General features: G+C 43.0%; 1 protein-coding gene across 3 annotated transcripts in view; it reads right to left on the bottom strand.

The window, feature by feature from the left end:
- Positions 1-26308, bottom strand: part of KLF7 (KLF transcription factor 7) — a 412385-nt gene that overhangs the window by 383771 nt on the left and 2306 nt on the right. For all 3 annotated transcript variants that reach the window (XR_008462881.1, XR_008462883.1, XM_009899053.2), the window contains exon 2: positions 835-1447. Coding sequence is in view for 1 of the 3 variants with exons in the window: in XM_009899053.2 (XP_009897355.1) it covers positions 835-1447 (613 nt within the window). In the remaining 2 variants the exon portion in view is untranslated. The remainder of the gene's footprint in view (positions 1-834; positions 1448-26308) is intronic.

Genomic DNA, 26308 nt, shown 5'->3' with positions numbered 1-26308 from the left:
AAGCAGCAACACACGCAAACTGCACAGCTATTACTGCCAATGAATACAAACCCAAAAGCTACTGGGGACTATGAACAAATGACAGGAGAGTGGGGATCCTGAACAACCAAACCTGAGCCAATTCCTTGTTTTAAGAAGCCTACACAGTGTAGCTTATGTGCAATATTAGTCAACGTTACCCAAATAACAGCCTGATATCTTTCCATACCTCCCTCTCTACCTGCACTATTCCATTCAAAGTCCACACATTCTGTCATTTGTCACCACTGTATTTTATCACCAGAGAAGTCCAAGATTGTGACTGTCTCAAGGATACATGCATCTCTGGACCTGCATGTCTGCATATACACACATGCTCTCTTACACACAGATTGCTCCTAAACCACACATCTCAGATGTGAAATACTTTTTTCTCTTTTCCCCATACAAAAGGCAACAAAACTCACCCACTCTATTTTATATTTGAAGCAACTAACACAACTAAAATTAACATTTTTAAAGCTGTCTGGGGGAAGTGAGTGCTGAAAACCCAAACTGGCATGCCCAGAGTTATAAAATGAATGATACATCGACTTGTCTCAGGTATCCTAAAATTACTCTGCATCAAGCCACATAAGATATATGAAAACCCAATGAGGTAATGGTAGACAGTGAATTCCTCTGTTCTATTGAACAATGGGGTACATCTGCTGGTCTACCATACTTTTCCACTGCCCTATTTCATAAATAGAAGCTTGGAGTTTCAGAAGATTTTTTTTTTCTTTTTAAATGAGAATAAAAGGAGATGGTTACAGTTAGGTGGCAGCAGATGAGAGAAGCATCCTACACAAGTACCTGTATGAGTCCTCTGGTGAGCCTTTAAGTGGGAACTCTTTGTATAAACCTTACGGCACCCATTAAACTGACAGCGATGAACCCTCTTCTTGTTTTCTGGGGATGCTTCTGCTCCTGTACCTCCTTGTTCACTGTCACTTTGCCCTCCTTTTATCGTCCCCGCAGTGGCTGTTGCTACCCCCACTTTCACAGAGCTGAGCGACGTTTTCTTGGCCACCAGTTTTAATGTCACTGTACCATCCACTGCTGAGAGAGTTTGTGAGGTTTTTACAAGGTGGCGGCTGAGCTCTGGAGAGGAAGGGGGTGTTAATGAGGTTACTGCATTGAGTTGGGCCTGGTTGACGGCTGTGTAGCCTTCTGTGGAAGAGCTGGTGGACTGCAGGCTGAGACACGTCTCAGACAACAGCTTGTCCCGTGAGAGGATAATGTCCATGTTCGTGCTTTTGTCACATGTACTCGTCTCCACTGGTAAAAGGATGGGATCCAGCCGTCGGATGTTGTCCTCTGCATCTGGGGCTGAGGAAGCGTGAAGGAAGCAGTCCAAATCCTCACCAAAGGTCTCGGAGATCTTCCGTGGTTCAGTCTGAAGATATCGCTCCAGCTCCAGGCATGTCTGCAGGAGAGGGGAGGGAGAGAAACCACTGTTAGAGAGAGATTGCAGTATTGCTCCTACCTAAGGAAGAAAAACAACGTGATCCAAACCCATTCAGAAACAGCACTCATGTGCACCAGTGCCTTCTTGCAAGATGGGCCCACTTTGGGATACATGAGGACTTGGCTCTTGTTTGAGGCTGCTCTGAGACAGGATATGGGAATATCAACATACAGCAGCAATTATTATGACAATCCTGAGGAAAGCATTCATCACATTTTGATAAGAAACTGTACATTAATCCATGGATACCAGGCTCTTCCCAGCTTTAAGTGTAATCTGTCCAACAGTCTCTTCCATATGAAATGATCCTAATGGCCCCATCACCTGGCCATGTACAAACAAAAAGTCACCTCTCCAAAGAACTGCTTCCTCTCCCCTCACAAACATTAACTTTCACTCCAAATTTAACTTTGGGTAGTTGTCTGAGGCCCAATCTGTTCCTAAATCTGATGAAGTGTATCATTGTAAGATACAAGACAGAGAAAAACTTTCAGTCACACCACAGCTTGTTTAAAAGGCCTGAGAGAAGGAATGACTAAGGGACCTGTTCTCTGTTTTATAGGGGTTTTGGCACAACTGGTCAAACAGACCTTTCTGAGTACAGGACACCAGACTTGCACACAAACAAATATGCCTTATTAAAAAGTACGTGAAGTTGCAAAGAAGCTGACAAAAACGTGTTCCTGCATCTCTACAGCAGTACTCATCAGCATGACAATGGAGTGACTCTCCTACTTAATATGAGGTGCCCTCAGCTAGCTTCAATAAAGCCTCCAAGCACCATCACACTTCCCAGTGTTCTCTATAAGCAACATTATAAACTTTTATTGTTTATAAAAAATCATTTGCTGTAGTTTCAGAAGCTTTTCATGGAGTTTATTAGTGATATTTTTCATTTCTCACTGTCTGAAAGGTTAGTTGGTTTAATACCACCACTGCAATTTTATAGGACTTGGAGAAAGAGACATTCTAATACTTTAAAGAAACCTCTAAAAAAAATTACTCCTCAGAGAACATTTCTAAAGATATTAAGAAAGAGATTCTAGGCAAAAATTTTCAGTCTGTGTGAGCTGCCAACTCAACTACCTCTCAACCTGGAGAGTCCAGGATCTGATCAAGAAAGAAAAGCTTTTTATGACCAGACAAGAGACAGAGACTCCTGCCTTCTGCATACAAAAGTGCCATCAATAGATGGGTAAAGAGGCCCCACTCACAGCAATTTAGGCAGTGCCAGGTAATTCAAGATTATTGTTTTCAAAGTACCCAGAAAGCAGCACTGCTAGTTGCAGATACAATGTGGTGGGATGACTCTCAGAGTTCACAACAGACATAGCTTTATGTCTATAGAACAGCAACACATACAAGTGAGACCTGATATACTTTAGTGTGTAGATTATTTACAGAGGCATGGCACAATGTATGTGATGTGTCTGTACACAAGCCTGGAGGTGGGACACTTACCAGTTAGTACTTGTTTTAAGCAACCTTTCCATTTTCTTTTTCCAGTGCATTTCTGTGACTGCAAGCATAGCTTTAACTGGGGATATGGCTTCTCCCCAGAAGAATCCTAACAGATTTTGTGAGCAACTTTCCAACGTGCCCCACTATCTTCCAGGAATAAACCCCACTACAAGGAGAGGTGATGCTTTTGACTTCCACACATCATGTAATTTGGGCTTTCTGGCCCACTTATCCTTCACCCAGTGGGGTAGAAACAGGTTTAGGGCCTAATAAATAAAAGACTTCCAAAGGAAAGAGCAAGCACAATCACAAATTAGTGATGGAAAGGGAGGGGGGCGGGAAACAGAGAGACAGGGACTCAAGGCCATTAAATCTGATGACAGTGACATGAAATTTCAATTGCTGTGGGATCAGAAAGCTGCACACCAGCTCTGGGCTGCCCATGGAGAGGAGGCGAGGTGCTGCTCCTTTAAGGCATAACTACCCCATGACAACAATAGTGGGCCTGACAGTTTTTTCCAGCTTCACCATTAATTTTCCATAAAGAGCAGTTTCTCGATGAGCCCTTTTCAGGCAAAGCCTGATGCTTCAGAAACCTGTAATTATTCCTGGCTCCCCCTCCCGCAGCCATTGCACCTGTGCCATTTCAAGACACCAGCTGGTCGTGTCTTGCCTTCTGCCTCTGAAATCCAAAACCAGTGGATCAAGCCCATCTCCCCATAGAGGGGAAAAAATCCAACAACTCAAAGAAACAATATAATACAGTCCCTCCCTCCCTCCCACCCCCCCTCAGCCTCTTACCAAGTCAACAGGGGGGAAGAACCTAGCAACGCTGAGCCAGAAAAGCCCTCCACATAATCTGCATGGCAGACAAAGCCTGGAGAGGGGTTACGGCCACAGCCCTTCCTTAACCCCCTGCCAGGACCCTACCTGCTGCTGTATTTGCCAGAGCAGGCAACAGTGGGCATCAACAAAGTGTCTTTTCCCATATGCACTTCCCAGCTTCTGCCAAGTACCTTATGCGACCTTCCCTTCTCCTGGCCCAAATCACCCAGGGAGCGGTGAGGAAAGGTTTTGATACCAGCCTGCTTTCTTCACTCCTGCCCTGCCAAAACAATTTTCAGGCCAACTCTCTTGTTTTGAGCTCTGACCTGGAGCAAACAGTCAGGCTGAAATGACTAAGGTTCCCACTTCAGCAAGATGGACCACAAGGAGGGGCAGGAGAGTTCTTTGATCTTCATTCCCACAAAGTTATTTACCAGTAAGCAAAAACTACCAGTTTTTGTGGGAGCAGCAAGATATTGACCACTACGCACAGAGATTAAACCAAACTGCTGAATTCAGGTGGTGGTGATTTCCTACTTCATCTACTAGTCTGGTGAGAAAATCATCCAAGGATACCCAAGGCAGGAGCAAGCAACTCTTGTCATGCTCTTGTCACAGTTTAGTTCATCTTCTCCTTATCCACTCTTGAAAGAGATGAGGAGTTTTGTGTAAGGGATGTAATACGTCACATGTGACATGGAGTCTGACTATCCTTTGGTTGGTACACTGTAGGCAGCTTGGTGGGTATTAAAATTTCTTACCAGTGCCTGTAGGACTTGTAGCAATAAAAACTTCAGAAATTGCAATGGGAAGAGGAAGCTGGCTCCCTTCAGTAACACAAGAAGATCTACAAGACTGCTGTTTGCTGTCAGGACAGTTTTGTAGGCTAGGGATAAAAAGTGACCCACTACTCCAACCCATATGCCCTGGTTAGGGGAGTTCATTCTCCTTGCTCCTCAATTTAGCCAGTTAAAATAAATGATGATTCATGGATGACAAGTAATAGGATACATTATGAGACCCCATGTACTTGCAGAAAAACAGCTCGGAACATATAGTAGTCTGGCATCCCAACAAGGCCTCAAGTCTGATTACTCAGTTTTGGATATGATTGCAAAAAGGCGATTCACCAGTGCAGATTTTCATGCCTACACATCAGTAACTAAAAACTTCTCTTTGCTCCTCACATTATATTATCATCTCAGTCCTCTGGGGCATGCCTAGCATACCATCATACTTCTTGTTAGTCCTTGCAGGGGAATTCAGTCATCTGTCAATTTGAAACTGCATGACCTCTAATATACCTGTATTCTTATCTGTGGAGCTCTTCTACTGCAAGTAAGGATTATTCACCAAACAATACATGTGCCTCTGATAGTGTGATACATGGGCTCCATTTTCAGCAGAACTTAGCTTTCTCCTAATTCTGCAGCCAGTAAAAACCAAGATAGGTTTGCTACTAATTGCAACAAGCCTTTCCAATCCCTCCCAGACTTGCAGGTACTCGGTTTGGCTCCGATAGCCAAAGCATCAGGGTGCTTTCAGCTGTCCAGGCTAAAGTGCAAGCCAGAATATTCAAAATCCAGATATTACAGAATCAGAGATTCACAGAATATATAGGGTTGGAAGAGACCTCCAAGAACATCCAGTCCAACCTTCAACCAACCAATGAAGGGTCAACACTAAACCACGTCCCTAAACACTAGGCCCACACACCACAAGAACACCTCCAGGGATGGTGAAGCCACCACTGCTCTGGGCAGACCATTCCAATGTGAAGGATACTTGACTTCACTCTCATCCAGAAAGCAACAAGCTCTGGCTTGGGCCACCACCAGGTGCAACATGTAAGCCTTGAGGCAGCAAAGGTACCTGGTGTCTCTTGTCTCCCCTTTAGGGAATGATGATGGAAAGACATGTCCATAGGCTAAAGGCCTCTGCAGGGACACAAGGGTAGCATCTGGGTTCAGGTCCAGACAGCTCTAGAAAATCCAATAACCCAAAATGAACTCTCATATATTCCCAGTGTATAAATCTAAAATTGCTCCAATGAATTGCAAAGAACTGGTATCAACTGGCAGCCATGTTGTGCATCAGAATTTGACCCATACATGGAGGGTCTTGAAAAACCACACGTCATTCCAGAAGCACTGCATGTGCTGTGAAGTGTGTAGAACACTCAAACTCCTGGGCATTATGCACAGATAAAGACAGGACAATGTTGCAATGGCCAAGTTCTGCCAAGGGTAGAACAAAGCTCAAACACTTATAATGATTTAAGGACAGAAACTCTGGGAAGAGACCTTATCACTGGGTTCCTCTATTTTATTGATGCTGAAGTATTTTATAACATCTTGGGTTTGAATTTTTCTAGCAGATCATGGGAAGTTCTTATCTGGAAGTGCTAGTTACTTCTAAGTGTCATTTTACTGCAGATATAATTGGACATCAAGCATCAATCTTGGAAGTTATCCAAAACCTAATTAAGAAGTTGGATACTCAGATCAGGCTGTGACAGAGAATGAAAATGTCGACTGTGGCTGACAAGCAGGTCTGATCTACCAGCTCTTATTTACAATACTTGAAAGGTCTTTTCCAACCTTATTGATTCTATGGTTCTATGAAAGGATTCTCTTTGCAGCATAATTTCTATGAGCAAAGCAGAATTATACATGGAGTAGTGAAGGTCAAATTCCAACCTCTGATATGGCTTATAAGAAAAACAAAAAAAGAAGCCTCACCTCTAACTTTAAATAACTGAAAAGTCTTAAGATTGCAAAGGAAGACAAAGCATCCTCAACCTGAAGGCAACCCAAACAAATAATTCTAAGATTAGTGCCACCACAGTTCACTCAAGCTCAGAACAAACAGCAGCACCAGGTCCAGTGCCTACTGTGAGTTATTTTGCTCTTCAGAAGACCAGCAAAAGCTTTGAGCTACAGTGGCACTCGCATTGCTGATGCCAGAACAGATACTGAACTTCATGTTGTGGGGCAGCCCTGAAGTTAAGAGGAGTAAGAGATTCAACACTCATCTGCCTTCCCTGAAATGCCATGCCACTTTTGTCCTTAACCCTAAAACAATGTTTGAAAGATGCATCTTCTTCCTACTGCCAAAAGCCTTCATTACTTCCTCAACAACAACAAAACCCAGTACTTTTGCCCATTTATTCCAAGATTGTCATCTGTTCCCACCCAGCTGCCAAAACCTCCAGCTTTTCCTCTTGGCAACTTCTACTGGGCAGTTGCTAGTTGTCAAAAAGCTGCAGCACATCAAAAGCTTAACATTTGGGACAGCATAAAATAAACAGAATTTTAGTCTTAAAATAAGTAGTTTTGCAAAATACACTTGGGAAAATGGGAAAACTACAATCTGAAATGAATGGCTAGTAAAAAAAGTTTCAAGCAAATAATTTCTACTACACAGGGTTTAAATCAAAACTCCTAGTCAAGTGCCCAGCACATCTCACCTACATGTTACATAGTTCATTGGGGGAAAAACCGCTAAAACCACTTCTAAGGTACAACAATAAGACATTTAATGACAGCTAGCTCATGGTAAAAGTCTGCATGTATGCTCTTAATCCCTTGCATATATGAAGATAAACAAGTTAACTGCATGCTCAAAACCCAGGCTTTTGCCAAGAGCAAAAAGCAGGCAGACACACAGTCAGTAAAGATCATCTGATATGCAAAGACTTGCTTTCCTGTAGTAACTTGAAAGTACAGCTGAACTGCCAGGCTGGTCTGCTCTAACACCAGCTGAGTGGGTTTCTGCAGCCACCAGAGCCTGCAATGGACGAGTCTAGAAATTCTTGACTGTGCTACACACGACTCATGCCTCTGTTTGCAAATTTCTTGAATATAATAATGGCCTGTGGCCATTGTCTCCCTTGGTCTCGGCCCAAAGCATGAACCTTTAAAGGAAATGTATTTAGCCAAACCAACCCATTCACTGTTATTCATGCACAACAGCACTCTCAATGAACACTCTCCTACCAAGACCCAGATGGCTTTCTCCCTGAATATTCTCCAAAGCATTTTTCTTCAGAGCATAAAAGATGCTGAAATCAGGAGAATCAACAACATTCAGTGAAGATATATTTTAATGTAAAATGTTCTACAGATTTACTTAAAGGACAGAATCATTGCCTTCATATAAATACAAGCCATTTCCCTGTTGCTCTAGGGAATGATGTAACGAGGGTTATAAAAGACTCTGATAAGCCTCTAATGCTCAAAAGATCAAAATTAATTTTGCCATAAATTAGCAATGTTCACCAGCAGAAATAGGTAGTAAACCAAATGTCTGAAACAAAAGTCTGAACCCACAACTATAACCAACAAGTCAAAAAAAAAAAAAAATCAAGATTTGTTCCCAAATTTAATGATAATGAAATATATCTTATCTAACAAATATCCTTTTTAACAGACAATTTTTTCCCTACTGAAATCTGTGGTATTTGGGCTGTAAGCACAGAGATTTTCACAGCAATGGTGGTGAGATAGTGAACAAAGGACTGCAGCTACGCGTGGCTGAATTTGATACGCATCTAGATAAAAAAAAAAAAAAGGTTGAAAGAAATCTGCAAACACTGAACCAGGGCTCTGGAGAGCTTTTGTTGGGTTTTTTGACTGTTTAATAAAGATAGATAAAATATCTGCAACCAGTCACAACAACAAAAAAAGTTGCATCGGTGTCAGCAAAGGATAAAGAACAGCCACACAAGAATTCAAAAGTGCAGGCAGCCCATTGTGCTAGCATCAAAACACGACAATAGACCATGTGTGCTTATACACCAGCACATGCATCGCATGCTGCCAGCCACTCCAGACAGCAAGTAGCCATACAATGACCATTTGGAATTATATATATATAATGCATTTTAAAATCTTTCTGAAGACATCATTTATTTATATAGCAACCCTGGATGGTTTTGAGTGAGCTGGCTAGTGGCCCTCACTGCAAACTTTTCTTCAAATTACACCTAGTATTTATTTAACCTGTTGTCATCCAGTCTGGAAGCAGCTTTAATTTAGCATTATAAATAGCAAAAAGGCACAATTAGCTCCTTGGATTGTCAGTTCAAGCTCCCAGTGACAGGGTTCAAAGCATGCGCCGGAGTGTGGTAAACTTCTCACAGGAAATGGATATGCAAGAGCAAATGCTAATGGCTATGGAATGTACAAAGCAGAGCAATTTTTTTAGGTCTTGATCCTCAATTAAGATTCATCCTTACAAAGTATTGCAGTGGGGTTACACAGCAGAATTGGATTCCTTGTAATTACTCTGTATAGGATCATGAATGAAAAAATGTACTCTTTAGAGAGGTTTCATTAACATCCAGAGACAGTTTAACATTTCCTACTCAGCAGCTGACACAAATGTATACACCAGCTGTGTTCATGCACTCTCAGGCAACAGCATATTTGTAAGCACAATTCTTCACAATTAGCTTATTCAATCAAACCTGGAGAAGAGATGTGATCAATACACTCAATACATGGTGCGTTTCATAAGAATCCTGGGTTGTGAGTCATCTCTTCTGTTCTGACCTAAAAACATATTAAACAATAGGATGCATAACACTGTATTCCTAACCCCAAAACCTACAATTTGTCATCTGGACTTTGTGTGATTAACATTTTTGCACTGCAACTCCTCTATCTGCCCTGTACATGATGCCCATTCACTATTACATCCCATGGCTCAACTCAAAAAAAACCCTTTTGTCTGCTCCCTTTTGTATTATTTTTGGCTGTGAGGAGGAAGAGGTGGGGACCTGTCTAGGAAAAAGGAAGCATAAGGAAGGAGAGGAATGTGTTGTAGAAAAAAAGACAGAACAAAAATGAATGAAAGAGCATTTGTACAGTTTCTAAACAACAATAAATACATAGGACCAAAGCCTGCCTCCAGCCATGAGGAGAGAAGTGGGTTCTTTGGATGGAGTTTAAACTCTAACAGGAGCACAACAACTGCCCAAGCTTATTTACAGAAAGCCATTTGCCAGTTTTTTCTTTTCTTTTTTTTTTTTTTTTTTTAAACATTTGAGTAAGTTGTTATCTTACAAGAGCTAGAAGATGCATGTGCTACTCTGATAAATATGCCAGTCTGAGCAAGGAAAAGAGAAGACAAAAGACTTTGGTTTCACAGTTGCATCAAGGAGAAAACCTCAGACTCACAACAAAGCAATGGGAAGTGCAACTGGATTCTCAGCCGGGGTAAATCAGCATAGAGTGGCCCTGATTTCATGGTTCCTGTTTACATCAGTTGAGGAACTTGCCAACACTCAAACTCCATGAAAGTCTGCTCTTGCTTAGCACCATTTAACTCTGTGGCTCACATGAAGCAGAATTTGACACATTCTTTGATGGCTGGAGGTGGTTACTTTGTATTACAAGTCTTGTCTAGTTTATTAGGAATAATGTGACCCAAATGGGAAAATGGAAAGAAGTTAAAAATAATACGACCTTCAAACATCCTGATGCTTGGATTTGGGTTTGGTTTTTTGGTGGGATTTGGGGCTTTTTAAATATCAGGGCAGTCTATACAGAGGTATTCACAAACTAGATTCCACCACTTCTAGGCCAGAGTTTTCATCATCTATGCAGAGAAACAACAGCCTTCATGCTTAAACATCCCAATGTAGGTAAGTTTGCCTCTTATTCTGACTGCCCAGAGAGGTTGTGGAGTTTCCTCTTCTGGAGGCCTTCAAAATCTGCCTGGACACATTCCTGATCTAGGCAATCCTGCATGAGTGCAGGGGGTTGGACTATATGATCTCCAGAGGTCCCTTCCAACCCCTACCATTCTATGTGTCTGACTCAAAAGCCTGGTGCCCTCTAAAGCATGCTTCTTTACAGCCAAGAGTCTTTTCCTTTTCCTCTCTTTTTATTTTCTTGTCTATTTTTTCTCTCTTCTTGCATTTGGGCTGCTATACACCTTGATAAAAGCAGCATGGTCCTTATAAAAGCAATTTGCTAGAGTATATTAGTAAAGTGCCTACCCAGTATTGGCCCAGACACTCAGTGTCCAGAGGTATCTGAGGACACCTGTATCCCCAGATCCATTAGATCAAAGAAAAGGGAGATCTGGCAGGGCCTTTTGTGGCTTTCATTAGCAACTCAAGGTAAGCCATCAGAAGTGAGAGACAGATCCTCACCCTTCATGAAAGGATCAGGATGAGCCCCCTGCCAGTGCAGTTTCCAGCATGCTGTATAACTACTGGCTGAAGCATGCCACTGAGAAGCTGGGAGATCCCATTAAGAGCCCTGTCATTTATTGACTTGAGAAAGCTGTGCAGGTGCCATTACCAGTTGATCAAAGTCAGCACACCTCTGAGCCACTGCACACAACCAGAACCCTTGCACTTCCTCACTTTCTTCAGTCTCTTGACTGTGGACACCCACCCAGTTGTTATGGATTTTAATGTGCTGCAATATGAAAGTGCTATTTCAGGACAGAGTTATTAATAGCAAAGCAGCCAGAAAATAGCTCAGAAGGAATGCAATATTTTGGTGTTCCTGGAAGATACAACAACTTCCCAGCATCCAAACACCCACCATGGTTAATCCAAGATTTTTCTGTGCAGAAGACTTCATTTTGCTAGAGGAACTAACTACGTGATACCCTGTCGCGACATGCGTGCACGGAAACACTCTCCAACGCAGAAAAGCCCAAAGGTGGCAACATAGTTACTCTAAACAAACCAGTGAGAAGGCGATGCTAGGTGCTGTGATGAAGTATCAGCAGATACAGAAGCAACTCTATTCTTCCTGAAGGAGGTGGAAGATGGGACAAGACCTCATTGAACACTGCCCAGAAACCTGTCTGACTCCAGGAGCTCAGAGAGCTAATCTTTTCAGCCTCTTCCTCTGCAAGCACCCTCTCCTTCCCCTGTTTCTTTATACTGCATCTCCTCAGCAAAACTCTTTACTTGGGCAGAAGCCTTACAATCAAGGCAACTCACTGTTCCTTTTCATGCTTTCTCTTAAATCTTCTGTTTTTCCAGGCAAATGCATTGGAAAATACCATGCAAAACCACCAACCCTGCCTTAAGTTCATGTTGGCATCTTTCCCCCTAAAATTAATTGGGAGAGTTCCCAGATTAATTCCAGGTGCATCACTGAACACAACACTCAGCACAACCATGCTGAGAGGATACCAGATGAGGGCATCACTCTGCTGACAGGGCTCTTAGCATTCTTTCTGCCTGTACCAGTGCTGCTGAGAGGCTCTGAGACCTTCAGCTTTCCAGATACATCCCTAAGCATCCTCCTTGACAAAACTGGGTGGGGGGGAGAAATCAACATTCTATCTTTTCCTGAGATGAAAAGGCCCAAATGATGATGCTGGAAATTGGAAGATGTCACATTCGTGGCACTTACCCATTAAACTGTCCTAAACAGCTCCAGTTCACTACCAAATATGCATTGCTGGGAACTGCAGTCCCTCATCATTCTCCAGAAAGGAAACAAACAAAACCCACTTACCAACAAGGAAAAGAGGAAACATATTGTAGTCATTATAATCCCAACAGTGGACACAGTATCTGGCATATTTCCAACACAAATGTTTAAAAAAAATGTAGTTAGTTTACCTTAGCTGTCCATTTTCCCCCATTTCCCTTTTCAACTCTATTTAAGCCTATGTAGCATCTCCCGAGATATGCTTGCCTTTGTGGGTTGGCTGTATACCACTTCTTCCCTCTATTGTCTTTCTGGATGGGATGGAAGTCTCCAGTGTCACAGCTTAGACCACAGCCAGACTCTCTTGGCTTAGCTTGTGGGAAGAAGAGCGGGAACTGAGGAAGGCCAGCCCCTCCTGCTGCAGGAAGGAGGTCCTCTTCCTCACAGTGCAACCAATCCTCCCTGGCATTTTGTTTATCATCAATACTGCTTGAATAAAGCTATTTTTAGTAGCCCCCAAAGGTGGAGTCTGTTGCCAGCTATCTTCATCCCAAACACTTCAGACCTCTGTCACCATGCTTTGGTACAAGCCCTGCAATAGCTAAAGACAAACATTATCTTCTCCCAAGTACAAATTATGGCTTTCAGAACCTGCAATTTTATTTTGGTTATAAGCATACGAAGGTAACTGTTATGCTGGGAGAGGAGAAGCCACAAGAGAGACCACAAGCTGAGCCTCTGCTACACAGGCAACATTCCTGGGAGCACTTTGCTGCTTCGCCACCAGCCAGCTCTTGCTGCCCAAGCAGTTGTGTTTCCCAAGTGGTTGCATGACGTCAGAGCTGAAGCAAGAGCAAAAACGCCTTGTGGTGGCAGAGGCTGCTGGAGGGATCTACTTCAGACCCAATAGCCCAGGAACCGGGACTCAGAACAGGAGAGAAATGCCCTCAAACTGTTGTTCTTTAGCTATAGTCAAAACTATCGGCAGCCTATGCATTCAGGACACAATTCTCTGGACATGACTCATGACTTGGTTGCCACCCTGATATCCTGCAGGACATATCACAGCACTTCCGAACACATTGGCTCTGCTCAGAGGGCCCCAGAGGTGCTCCCACCATGACCAGAGCAAGGTTCAGGAGTTTTGCCCCTCTTCAAATGTCTCTAACCCTTCTCTGCTCTGTAGACGTCCCATCACTACCCAGCATCAAGCTCATGACACCTGTCAAACCAGCATGATGTTAAATTGCCCCTGCAAGTCCCCGAGTGCCCCTTGGCATTTCAGTCCTCCTGCCAAGCCTGCTAATGTGTCCCTTCTCTACCACGAGTAATGTTGCATTCCTGGAAACAAAAACTGCATTAAAAGTCTTCTTTACATGCGAGCTAAGAGCTTTCTCTGCCTCATACCATTTTTACTCATAAATATAATATCAAGGTGATCGTGTTCTTCTCAGACTACTCAGCGTGTTCTGTAAGTAAAACCTGCAATTGGCAATTTATCAGATAGGAAAATAAAAGCCACATTTGGTTTCTCTCCTACACTTAAAAATGACCACGTGCAGTCTCTGAAGCAAACCGTTCTTTTTAACAAGGTCACGAATATCAGCCAGGGGCAGGGAACAAAACCACCCTGCACGTGTTTTTCCTTCTGTGCTGCTTTCTTACCAATGCTTTGTTCACTTTCTAAGCAAAGAGGAAGTCTCTCCTGTTCCCATCACTCTGTACACAGACAAGCACATACCAGCAGCCAATAACTGCTCCAGGCAGTCTGCAAGGACAAACAACTGGGTCCTCTCCACAACACATACTTAAACTTGAGACACATCCAGCTCTGAGTGGGAGTGAGGTGGTTGTCCTAAGGGCAGAAATTATAGAGGCAGTGGATGGTGGGACACCTTGAAATCTTTTAAAAGTGTTGCTTCTGTAGGCTATGACAAAAAGCACACCACACTCTTCACCTAGTGAAAGGTCTAGAAAATGCACTTTAGGATAAACAGCATTAGGAGTCAAAATTAATCCTCCCAGATGTCCCAATCAGCCCAATTTGACCAATACAGCAGCATTATTAACACTGTACTACCTTACATGAGGATAGTCACATGCTCCTGTCTCTGATGAGGATGGGAGAAAGCGTGCAACTCCTGCAGCAATTCACAGGGGAAACGTCTCTCTCAAAATCACCAATATTGCACAAGTAATGTCTCAGCCGCTTCCATTCAAGCTGCTTTTTGGAAGAGTTCTGCTCCTTAAGTATTGACCAAGCTTAGAAGGAATTCCAGAAACAGTGTATGCTTTTATGGTTTTCTCAAAAATAGTTTTTTTTAAAATTACTTTAGGATCCTAAAGCTTCAAGAGGGCTAGAGAGGTACCAACCTTATGCCAAGTGTAGGAGTAAACAATAGCAGAGAAGCTAAAGCCTGAGTGGTAAATACTGACAGCAAGGGAGAAAAGACTGACTGTAATAAACACAAGACCAGCAAATGGCCTTTAAAACCAGGAGAAAGACCTTCTTACCCACAAAGAGATGTGTATCATCCATTGCTGGAAAGAAATACTACCACAGAAATGCTGCATTGGCACCAGCCATCTTCCTCCATCACTCAGCTGGGACAACACAGTGTCCAAAATGCAGAAAACAACAGACTCGCTCTCCCTCCACAGGGAATTCCCTCTGCCACTTCTCCAGCAAAAAACCACCAAGACTATCAAAGCCAAAATCTGCACCAGGGAGATGAAATACTGAGTTTCAGCACATCAGGCCACCTCGATGCCATGCTGGCTGAGCTTTTCTCACCAGAGAAGTGTGGTGCTGCTCCACAGCTGCTGGCACAAAGTCCTCCCAGAAAGGGGTGCTGCAGAAGTGTCTAGACAAACTGAAATTAAAAAGAACAAATTATATGACATGGCCCACTGCAAACCAGGGCCAGATTCTCAGAGGGGAAAAGGATATCACTGGTACTGTAATCGTAGGTAGTGGAGTCATCATAATTTACACTAAGCAAGGATCTGGCCAAAAAAAATATTCCTGTCAAGTCTGCATCCAAAAATTCCTCCACTAGACCACATTTCACCAGTTAAACTGCCAGAGAAGACAACTGCAGAAAGAATTTAATTAAAATGGAAATAAGGGAGCTGGTATCCTTTTCAAGCTCTGCTCTTGACTTCCTCTCTCCAAAACTGAGCACTAGGGTGTCCCAGTTTCCCAGCCTGTAAAATAGGTATGCTACAGCTTCCCTGCTCTCAAAGGGCAACAGCTGTGAAGCATTTTATCTGTTCAAAGTCCAATCATCAAATCAAACAGACATCTGAATATTTGAAACTTCTGGGTCTTGGATGAAAAGGTATCTATTTTTCTCTGCTGAAACAGCTCTATCATTGCTCTTGGAAAATTTGAGCTTCAGAAAGACAACTTGCAAGTTTTGCTTCCAAGACTGTAGGTGTCAGGTCCTCTAACCGACTGGAGTACCATTGAGGATTTTTGCTGCTTCAGACTGCACAAATTTGCTAGCACAGTCCCTGGTATTGAAACGGAAGTAGGGACAGAGTTCCACTTTCCCACAATTTTTTCAGTCACATTTAACTTCTGAGCTTCAACTTTTACACTGATTGAGATATGGATGGACAGTGGATTTTCTACATAGCCCTCTGTTTTCACCTCTTCCCGGCAGTCATGAAATTGAAGAATACACCCAGGATGTAGACCAGTGTAATCACTCCATCGAGTCATAAGGATAGTGCCACGTGGTGCCTCTTGGTCCTGCAGGTCCATCCATGTTTTCACTACTTAGTTTCTGTTAAAACAGCTCTTTACATGCTGGTCTGCAGGACCATTAGCAACAGAGTACAGTTTAGGACCTGTTTCTTTACAGTCCTCATGTACCACATTAAAAAACCCCTCACAGATACCCACATCTTAAGAGCTTACTGAATGAAAGGGAGAAAAATTACAGTTCCTATGAGAAGTTTTGAGAGGCAGAACCAAGCAAAAACCAGCAGAGCACCAGGGCCTGCAGCTGTCTGTGCTCCTCGTTGCTATCTGTCAAGGCTCCGGTTTTGTTATAAGTGTATGGGGCAAGCAGCTTTCCTGCTACACAGGAAAGAAAGGGCATCACCCATCCTCTGAAATACCGGGAAAATATTGGTATGCCATGAAGGCATACCAAGCTGATTCAAAGGAGCAGAGATGTTTAAAAGCAGCACAGTGGACAAATGTAACAGGAAGGTCTGGAGCCCAAACTGAAGAGCATCTTGCTGTCCAGAGTAGCTAATGTTCCTCTGGCTGAGACAAGCTCTTCTGCCTTACACTAGCAGCTTTGGCAAATCCTCCCTTAAGGTAGTGGGGAGTCACTCTGCTCAAGGCTACCACAGCTGGTGGTGGCAGAGCAGAGGGGGAATCCTCTAGAGGGATGATGGCATGACCCTGCCACTGAACCCATAGTGTTTTGAGCAGGCCTGCTCCCTGCCTTAATCAGAGCAGCTTCCCTTGCTGAGAAGGAGGGCAGAGATGGGCTACATGGACACCAAAATTCAAGAGGCTTTTAACCACGATCCAGGTATACAACCACCTCACATCCATCAACTGCAAAACCAGTGGTCTTCAAGTAAATAACTAATCAGTATACAGATATTGTTTCCTAAACAAAGGGCAGCAACTCACCACAACCCTGCTCCTCAATATCAATATTACCATGTGGTTTTCAACCCCATGCTTGTATCTGTTTTTAGGCTTCTATATGCAGAGTTTATTGTTGCTGCATGAAGGCAATGACTGAAAATACCTTTTCATCATGTGCACCCTGTTCTTGAACCTCATTTGCCTTCAGAATTAACCAGTAAAACCCCTTCACTAAATGCAAGGTCTTCCCTGACCCTTCTCTGACCCTAGAGGCTGACCTGCAGTGAGAACGTGCCCCCCCCACTCTCAACATGTCAAGGACTCAGTTTTGATTCTAGTCAGCACAGGAGAGAGCCTCTACCTCCACAAACCTGGTCATTCCTCTGAAACACAGTTCCAACCAGACACACAGCATAGCTCTGCTGGATTCTTGAAATAAAACGTGTCTGGTCGGCCGTATGTGCACACACCAGGATCATTAATGACTCACATTTACACTACAGCTTTTTGACATCATTAAAACAAAGCAAAAATATCTCAAAGAGGACCTACTTACAGAAGCAGATTTTAAGGTCAATAAGGGCCATTCTGATAATTTAGTCCCTTGGATGACACAACCCACTGAATTACAAAAAAATCTTCTTTAGGCACTCATTTACACCCACTTTCAAGTTGGCTTCCGCTGCTGGATATGAAAGCCTGAGGGTAAATCAGAATGGGATCCTTCTTTCTTCCCATGTACTGAGACTGTTCAGAGACCTCTCTCATCTATCTTCATTTCAGAGATGGGTATTACTGTCCTGGGGGAAGCAATGCCCACACCAGACATCATCCTACCTTCCAGTGTTGAGGAGAGCGCATTTAGTACTTAGAAACATCTTCTCCTTCCCTCTTACTCCCACATTTTCTTCATTTGAAAAATCAAAGAAAACAAATCATGCTACATCTTTTGTGTTATAGAGGGTAGCTCAGGACCTCCCACTCCTTCATAGAAAGAAAATTTCTTTCTGGTATGGTTTTCATTATTTATTAGCTGAAGGTGGGGGGAGAAATGGTATTTATAGGATGCCTGAGGCCACACTCACTATAAAACAGAAATAGGCCAATATAGCTAGAGTACAACTTAGTGGCCTATTGTGCAACGGGTTTTTTTAAAGTGTACTTCCTCATTATGGCACTTGAGAATCTCTCCTCCCTCCAACACCAGCAGAAATACAATCATGAGAGCCATAGAATAGCAATATTGTTTTAATCAAATTATTAAAATGGGTGTGCTGTTTTCTGCCCGCACCCCAGTATTTACTCCACATTCTGACAAGACCTAGGATTTGTACGGACCATTCTCTTACAAGGTGCCAAGTGACTTTCTGGACACTGGGCCAGCGTAAATCTGCATATCACCGCTGTGACTTTGTCAGATCTGCCTCAGTTTGCATCAGCCTGGGATCTGACTCACCGACTGATCTGAAGCTCCCAGCGTGATGTGGGTACTATTCTTCCCATTTACAAAGAGAGAAAAAGCATTCAAAACTGAACATCAAAGATTTTCTTGACCTTTTCCACTTAAAGAAATGGAGACAAAGAAACCCAATGTGAATTTCTCATATGGGAAAAAGAAATCCTAATACAGTCTTTGTAGAGGTCTATACACCTACTGGTATTCTTCTCAGCACTGAGAAACTATGCTGCGAGGTTACCCGTTTACCAAGCCCTTCACACTAGAAAGTGACTATGCACTGACATCCTTCTGTTCCTCAAACAACTGTGGCTTATTCACACTAAACAAACCACCAAAGCTCAGAAAGTCCAAGATGAGCTACGCACACTCAGTAAAGAGGGTACCCTGAAACTCATTTCCCATCCTCTAAGAAAAAAATAATAAAGGAGTCATTCTTGAAAAACACAAAACTGTCATGAGCAAGGAGAAAATCAGGGCTGCCTGAGGAGAGAGCATGAGCATTGCAGCCAGCTCATAGTACAGCTGGTGCCATGCAAATTAAGTAGAGAAAGACTTGGTTACATCAAACCCATCCTTCTCAGCACCAAAATCAAGCTCCTGGTTTCCTTGACTGTGCAGGAAAGCCTACAAACATGACTTTACACAACCTCAAAAGATCAGAAACCAAATAGGAACAACAAGCACCTTGCTAAGAACCTGATCTAGTCACTAATAAGGGAGGATTCTTTTCACTTGCACTGATTTTCCACTGAACAGCAACTGCAGCCTCTCCACTGTCCACGTGTCAGAAACAAAGCCACTTCTGGCCTGATGCTTTCCATATGAAACACCAGCTCCCATCTTTCCTCTCCCTTCCTCCTTTCCGTACTTTATTACTCACATGGCAGCTGTAGTAGCAGCAGATGAGTGGAATGTTTTCTTCGGAGCAGCATAAATTTTCCAGGCTGACAGGGGAGGCCAAAAGAAAGAAGGGGAAAACAACATCCCCCAAACCAAGACTATTTAATTTTTTTCACCAGCTGAAAGGAGGCAGCAATATCTGCAGGGCTAGCCCCCTTCACACAACTGCGAAGTCACAGGAAAAAACAAAACCTCTGAGCTACTCACCTCACTCTGCACCCTGGGATGTGGGGCACCTCAGACCCAGCCTTAAGACAGAGGTGCCAAGAGTGCACTGACTTCTCACCAACAAACAGGCACAGCACCTCACTGGCACTAGATGAGCAGAGGAGGGAGGAGTGAGGGAGTTGGCAGGAGAGCAAAATATGTGATTGCACTACTCTTGTTCATCTTATACATCAACAAGCCTTGCCAAGGAAGGAATAGCAGACACCCAGGTCAGTGACCAGAAGTATCCAGGCATTGCTTATGGCATCACAGAGAGATGTGGCTGCAGCTCTGAAAAGATGCAAGAGTCACAGGATGCAAAGATACCTTTTACTAGCCAAATTGCTAATTTCTGGGGAAAATGTATTGAGTTTTAGGGGTGCAAACCCTGAAACAGAAAGCTAAAATTGACAACAAGGCTGAAGGCATTAGCCAAAACAAGTTTCTCACACTGAAAACAGGGCCAGACCCTCAGGAAAACACCTAGAAAAAATGACTGGTTGAAATATATCTACCAAACAAACATTCCCAAAAAATTCTTGTCCAATCTGAAGTATTTTACTGGAATATATTTGTTTTGGAGCCATGTCATCCACTGAAATTTCACACATACGAAATGTGATCTGGAAGGACAGACCAGAATCAAGTAAAGCAGCAACTCAAATCTGAGTCTCTAACATCACACCTAAGTGCTGTGACGTGGTTAATGTCCATTTTGGGTGTAAAAAGAGACCACACAGAACCACTTCACACCCCTTCTACTCTTCCTCTCACTGAACATTTTCACCCTGGCCTTTGCTCACTGAAACCTTTGTTTTCCATCCAGCCCTGCTGGAGAATAAACGCAGGCGATTAAAGGCAGTCCCCTACTTCACCCCCACCAGCACAAAGCAATTCAGCACAATGCTGATTCCCTTCCTAGGCTGGAGTGAAAACAAGCCAGCAGAAATTGCAAAATGTTTACAAACCCAAGAACTGTCTTTATACTTGAAAGTGAACTTTGCCCACACAAGAGTCAGGATTAAACCCAAATGCCTAACAGCATTGTAGCCTATGAGCAGTGAAAGCATTTTAAAAATCTAATTTACTTGACATGCCACATGCATTTTTCCTCGCCACACAATCCAAACAAACAGTCATTTTCACTTTGATTTCCAGTCACTTCAGTTGCACAGGAAGAATACTGCAGCATAAGAGCTGCAAAGGCAGCAGGTGGGCAAGACAATCTTGTCCAGAAAAACACAAGCTCTGCTTTCAGGGCTTTTTTAATTATATAGATGGAGATACTTCCATCGACTGCCATTTCTGTCAGAACATGTTTTACAAAGGTTGGTCGTGGTCAAATGTCAACCCTGTACCAGCATCCCTTTAAAACTGACCTTGGGAGGCTGCAGGTCTAAGGGCAGCATTTCTAAATCTGGACATTAATTGGAATGTCTCAGAAGAGCCACTCACAAGCCAGCGTCCTTCTCCTTTGCATCCTTCCCCATCAATCACACTGTCTTCCAAGCTCGCCTGTGTCACTGTCTACTTCTCTGTCCCTTGCAGAGTTGTTGACTCCCATGTATGATTTACACCCCACCTTTGCATTTGGATTCGCAATACTGGGAATTAACCAAGAGGATTAGGACACGAGACATGGTAGCACCATGCTCAAAACCATTATGACACTTAAGTATGCCTGCTGGACCTCCACCAAACATTAATATGCATCCTGTGCATAAATGACTCAGACTCTCTAGTCTGTGTTGTAAAGTATACCACATGCATCTGAACGGTTCTCCGAACAATAACAGATGTGAGGAACACACAGTTGCTCTGCATTGAAAAGGATGCTTTATGTGTAAGAACAGGGAGAGAATGGGTACCTGCTTTAAAAGAATGAAAAACGTCAGAGAAGCTTAATGCATCAGAGATGATAGAGTAAACCTTTTAAACAACAACAACAACAAAAAACAACACATCTCCTCCTGCTGACTTTACAACCAACTCAAATACCTTTTAAAAACAAAGAGAAAGGACCAAGTAGTGCTACACACAAGTAGTCTCAAAGCCAAAACAGACGTCTGGGAAAGGCACTTTAAGCTTGCCTCTCAGATCTTTATTTTCATTTTTCAGAAGGCAATGCCATACCCTGTTGAGAGCTCCCTGCGCAGTAGCTGTCCTGAGTTTTCTGCACTGGCTGGCTGGCACGGCAAGATTTGGGCCAGCAGCTTCCAAGGGGCTGGGCAGTTGTTTCCCCATAGCCTAGCACAAACCTCTCCTGCCCCAGCCACTGTGCCCAAGCACAGTGAACCCGTAAGATGAATCTTTGCAGTAGATCTATAAGAACAGAAGAGCTGCCAACTAATCTTTTAACTGAAAAACTGAGAAGCAAAGGTATAGTGTCCTGATTAAATCCAAGATGTCTAACTATCCTTGAACATTAAAACTGCAACAATTTCTTCTAAGGAGGGAAATGGTACATGAAGCCGGCTCTCACAGGCAGCCTAACAACCTGAACAGGCAGGCAGCCTTCCTCCTCCGGTGCTGCCAGAGCAGGGACAGCAAATACAGCCTGGTGAACTCAGCAATATGCAAGCTTTTTCTGATGTACACACCTATCTCTCTACTGCCAGCTCTCAAAGTTCCACAAAAGTTGCTTGAATTAAGTAAGTGTTGAAAACCCCAGGGGCTTTATTTTTAAGAATACAAGACAATAAAACAAATATTCAGTGGCTCAGAAGCAAGGCATGTAAAAAGAACATCAAATTTAAAAATAAAATGTCTGTGATGTTAAAGACAGTCTCAGTGTCTTGAGAACAAGGCACATTATTTTTTAACTCAAGGTGGCAATGCTGGGAAGGAGACACAGCCAAAAGAGTACTAAATTCAGACACTCAAAACACGTGTAAGCACCTATCAAGACAAGCCAATGGAAGAAAACTGTGATGGTCTCAATTACAACAGCATCAAGCTGGGGAATATACCTATGTAACATCTGTACTCTAAACCTGCTCTCTACCCAGAGAAATCTGGGAGGAAGGAAGGTAGGTTTGTTATGTTTGTTTGTTACAGAATCAGCTGAAGTTCAAGTGAATCCAGCTTCATCTAGATCGGAAAGGAAGCATCCACAGTACAAAAAGAACTTGTAGGGAGGAGAATGCAGCAATTAAGGTGATTCCTAAGAAAGGAGCCTGAAAGTCACCATGTAAATGGCACCCCTAGTTCCTGAATGTCTTCCTAGATGGGGTATTGTAGATGAATACATAAAAGAACGGGCAGGACACATTTGAGAGTCCAGAGAAAAAGGAAAGGAAGAAGGACTCGGCCCCATTCTTGAAAACACCTTTATTAACTCTCCAGAATTCAGGTTTACCATCAAAAAGGAAAATTGCCACCAATTACAAGATCTGTAAATAATGTTTTATGAGTTTTGAGTGTGGTGATCAAAAGCCTACAAAGTTTCTTCCTCTCTGCAAAATGTACAAACTTGATAGATGAGATGTAGTATTGGTACATTAACAATGGGGCAAACACCAATGCTGCTCAGGCAGTAAGCAAGTTTTCCTTTGTTTTAAAAGGACAATGGCAATCAGGATAGTCCATATGCAGCTACAGAGGCAAATAGAAGCAGCTTCCTTCTCACTTCCCTAAAACACGTTTCCCAATGCAGTACAGAGAAGCCACACACTGGACATTTCTTTGTGCAGCCTCATTTGACAGGGCCTCAAAAAATATGACAGTATCCAGAAGACACTGTTTGCCTCTTACATGTGAATTTACTGCATGGAACTGAAGAACTTTTGCTATTTCCACATGTAAGTATTATATTGCAAACTAGCTATATATCATGAGTTTTATGTAGCCTACTTTATACATTGCCTATTCAGTAAGACATACAAAATGTGTGATCTTGGGGGATGTGAGGTTAGAGCCTCTCAAACAAATAAGGGGTAATATTTTCTAGTTGAGTACTCATGTTATGGTAGTGCATTGCTCAAAGGTATTTACCCCATTTCAGAATCACTTGACTCAAGTCACACATAATCAGATATTTAAGACGTGTAATGTGGATTGCGGGAATCTACATTTTCATAATGCCTAGAAACAATCACTCACAACATCATTCTGTAACTAAGGAATCATGAAACAATAGAGGCAGCAGTTTCAAGTTTGTCTTCGCTCTCTTCCTCACTCTCTTCCTGTAAGGTGCAAGAAGCATGCTTCCAGCAGGTGGAAGAAGCTGAGAGCCTGCAGGTATAAACGGACCAGCACTTAAGAGTCTGAAATATATTGCATTACACCATTTCTGCAAGTTATTCTCAAGAGGCATGATGTACTACTATAAGCACTTAAGAAATGTGTTACACTGTGACTGGAACCAAGATGAAATAGCAATATTAGAAGAGATGGTTTAGTTTATGTAGTGGCCAACTATGCCATTAAACTAGAACAATGAACACGATAGGGAGGCAGCAATGTTCTCCAATGTGATTTATTCTTTTCCAGTAGGAGTGGAAATTTTTCCTATAGGCCTGAAAATGACCCTGTCTGCCAAACAGAAGTCAGCATTAAGATGTAGGAGTTCTGCTAGATTAGTCTCCTCAGGATATTGTGCTCTTATCCAGCACAGGGATCTCAAAGCACTTCACTAGAACAGATCAAAACTAAGTCTCCTATCCCCACAAAGACCATGCCTTAACACATTGTTGTCAGTCACTTCAGAAAGGGTAAACTGAGACTTGAAGACTTGATTAAAAATACGCAAAGAAGGGTCTACAACAGAGTCAAGAGCGAAACAAAGGCTTTCTTGATGCTATGCTTTACCGGAAACATGCATCTTCCTTGGAAGGATTGTTGTTTGCTGTAGCTGGGAGCCACCAGGTCAGCCAAGGCAAGAGGAAACATTACTGGGCAATGGTTATTTCCACTTCTGCCAGCCAATTAGACCTGCTCTGTTTGATGACACACATGGGAAAGGCTGTCTCTTTTATAATAAACCAGGGTTTGGCAGCTAGCTACTGCAGATTTTCTGTACTTGCATCAGCTACGTAACTTCCTGCTCCTGTGCTCTGACATTACAGCAATTGCCAGGCTAGAGGCAGCCTTATGGCCACCAGAGAATATGAAGAGAGACCCAAAGTGCCTCTCAATCCGACCCCTTCTCTACACAAAAATGGCAAGTTCAGAGTCTTCCAAGGAGCCTATGGAAAAGGATAATAGTGTTGGTATGAAACACTACCCTAAGGAAGATACATACCTGACTACAAAACATGCCTTCTGCACATTGATCTTTAAATGACTCCCCCCAAATGATGTTGTGAAGGCCCAGCAGGAAGAACAGACTGAAAGTCCATGTTCAGCCCTGCTCTCCCCCCTTTTGCAGTCTGGCACACAAAGTGGGACCACATGCAGCTGCACAGGCCACACTCCTCACAGTCATCTCCTTCAAAAACAGCCTCCTGCCCACTTCCTTCCTATACACAGTAACAAAGCACTTTTGGCCTAGTGCTGTCGCTCCCAGCAGTCTGGCTCCAATCTTGGGGATGCCACATCAGACATCTAACCCAAAGGAGCAGTGTATGTGGCCACAGGTCCTCCTGCTGCAACACAGCAGCCATCAAGGTGCTGAAATCCTCCACTGCCCTGGTCCTGAACTGCAGAGTCAGCTTGCAGTGACACAGAGTAACTAGGACAGTTCAGTCAGAAACAGAATAAAGTGCCAGGCAGAAACACACAGATGCAGAGATACCAGCCAGCTGATGCACAGCAAACACCTCATTTTCCAATGCACAGAGCCCACCTCTTCCTTTAATCTCTCTCAGTGCTGTGATGGCTTATTATTAAGCTGCTGGAAAACCTAAATAAAGACTAAACAAAATTCTCTCTCTCCTGATGAAGCTGTGCTATGAGTTACTCACTAGATCATGATCTCCTCACTCCAGGAAAAAAACCTCCTGGCCTCACAAGTGTCTTGCCTAAAGGTGTACACCAGAAGCTGATATGGTGAATCTAAGCTTTTGCTGCCTAAAAATGTACATTTTAAAACCTGTAACAAATTATGGGTTCAGTTACACTTCAGTTTTCCACTTTTACAATGTAAACTATGCCCAGAGTGGAGGGAGGGGTTTCTTGCTTATGTTTTTTTTTCCAAAAAAAATGGAGAAACCTACACAAGAGATGACAATCTCTTCCTACACAAAACCTGTTTTGTTTGTACATATTACTGGGTTATGCTCATTCAACTCCAAAAGCACCAATACCAAATTTGTTCACATTTCTCTTGCAGTGAGATGAAATAAAGCAATCAGCTGTGTGCAAGCACATAGCAACCTGATTGTGCTGTCAGTGCCCTCTGTGAGTGATGGGTGTTTCACAACTGAAAATATGAGCAGCTACCCCAGTTGCATAGTCCTCAGCCAGCAGCTACAAAAGTGTGGTCCAGGGCAAGAAGGAACGCAGGACTGCATCAACACTTTCACCCCAAAGTGTGCACTGATTTTCAGCGGGACAAGTGCAGCTTTTATAGTATCACAGTAGGCACCATTTCTAGGAGCACAGACTAACCTCTCCACATCAAGAGCTAGTAGCTGCTAATCACAAAACAACTGGAGTTCACAACATGATAAAGATGCCTGCTCTTGACCAACACAACCACTTCTCCCTTCTTTAAGAGGCCAAAGTAATCTCCTGGTGTGCTGCTTTGGACCCTGTGTGGTACTCGGGCATTGCACAGCACCAGAGCTCTTCATGGAGTGAAAGCAAAACTTGTTCAAGTGTTTTCAACTCAAAATTTAAGATGCTGTTTCCCAATCCTGATGCTTCCTGCAGCAATCAAGTCACTGCCCTGTCGTCTCACTTCCCTGGGGTTTCAACAGTTTTAAGGCGTACCTTCAGAAACACACACATGCACACGTCCCTTTGTCCCAGAGTTACTACAGCTTGCCTAAAATAAATAAATT

Source organism: Dryobates pubescens, chromosome 2 (genome assembly GCF_014839835.1).
Source record: "Dryobates pubescens isolate bDryPub1 chromosome 2, bDryPub1.pri, whole genome shotgun sequence".
NCBI classification, from domain to species: Eukaryota; Metazoa; Chordata; class Aves; order Piciformes; family Picidae; genus Dryobates; species Dryobates pubescens.
This window is presented reverse-complemented; position numbering and strand designations above follow the sequence as displayed.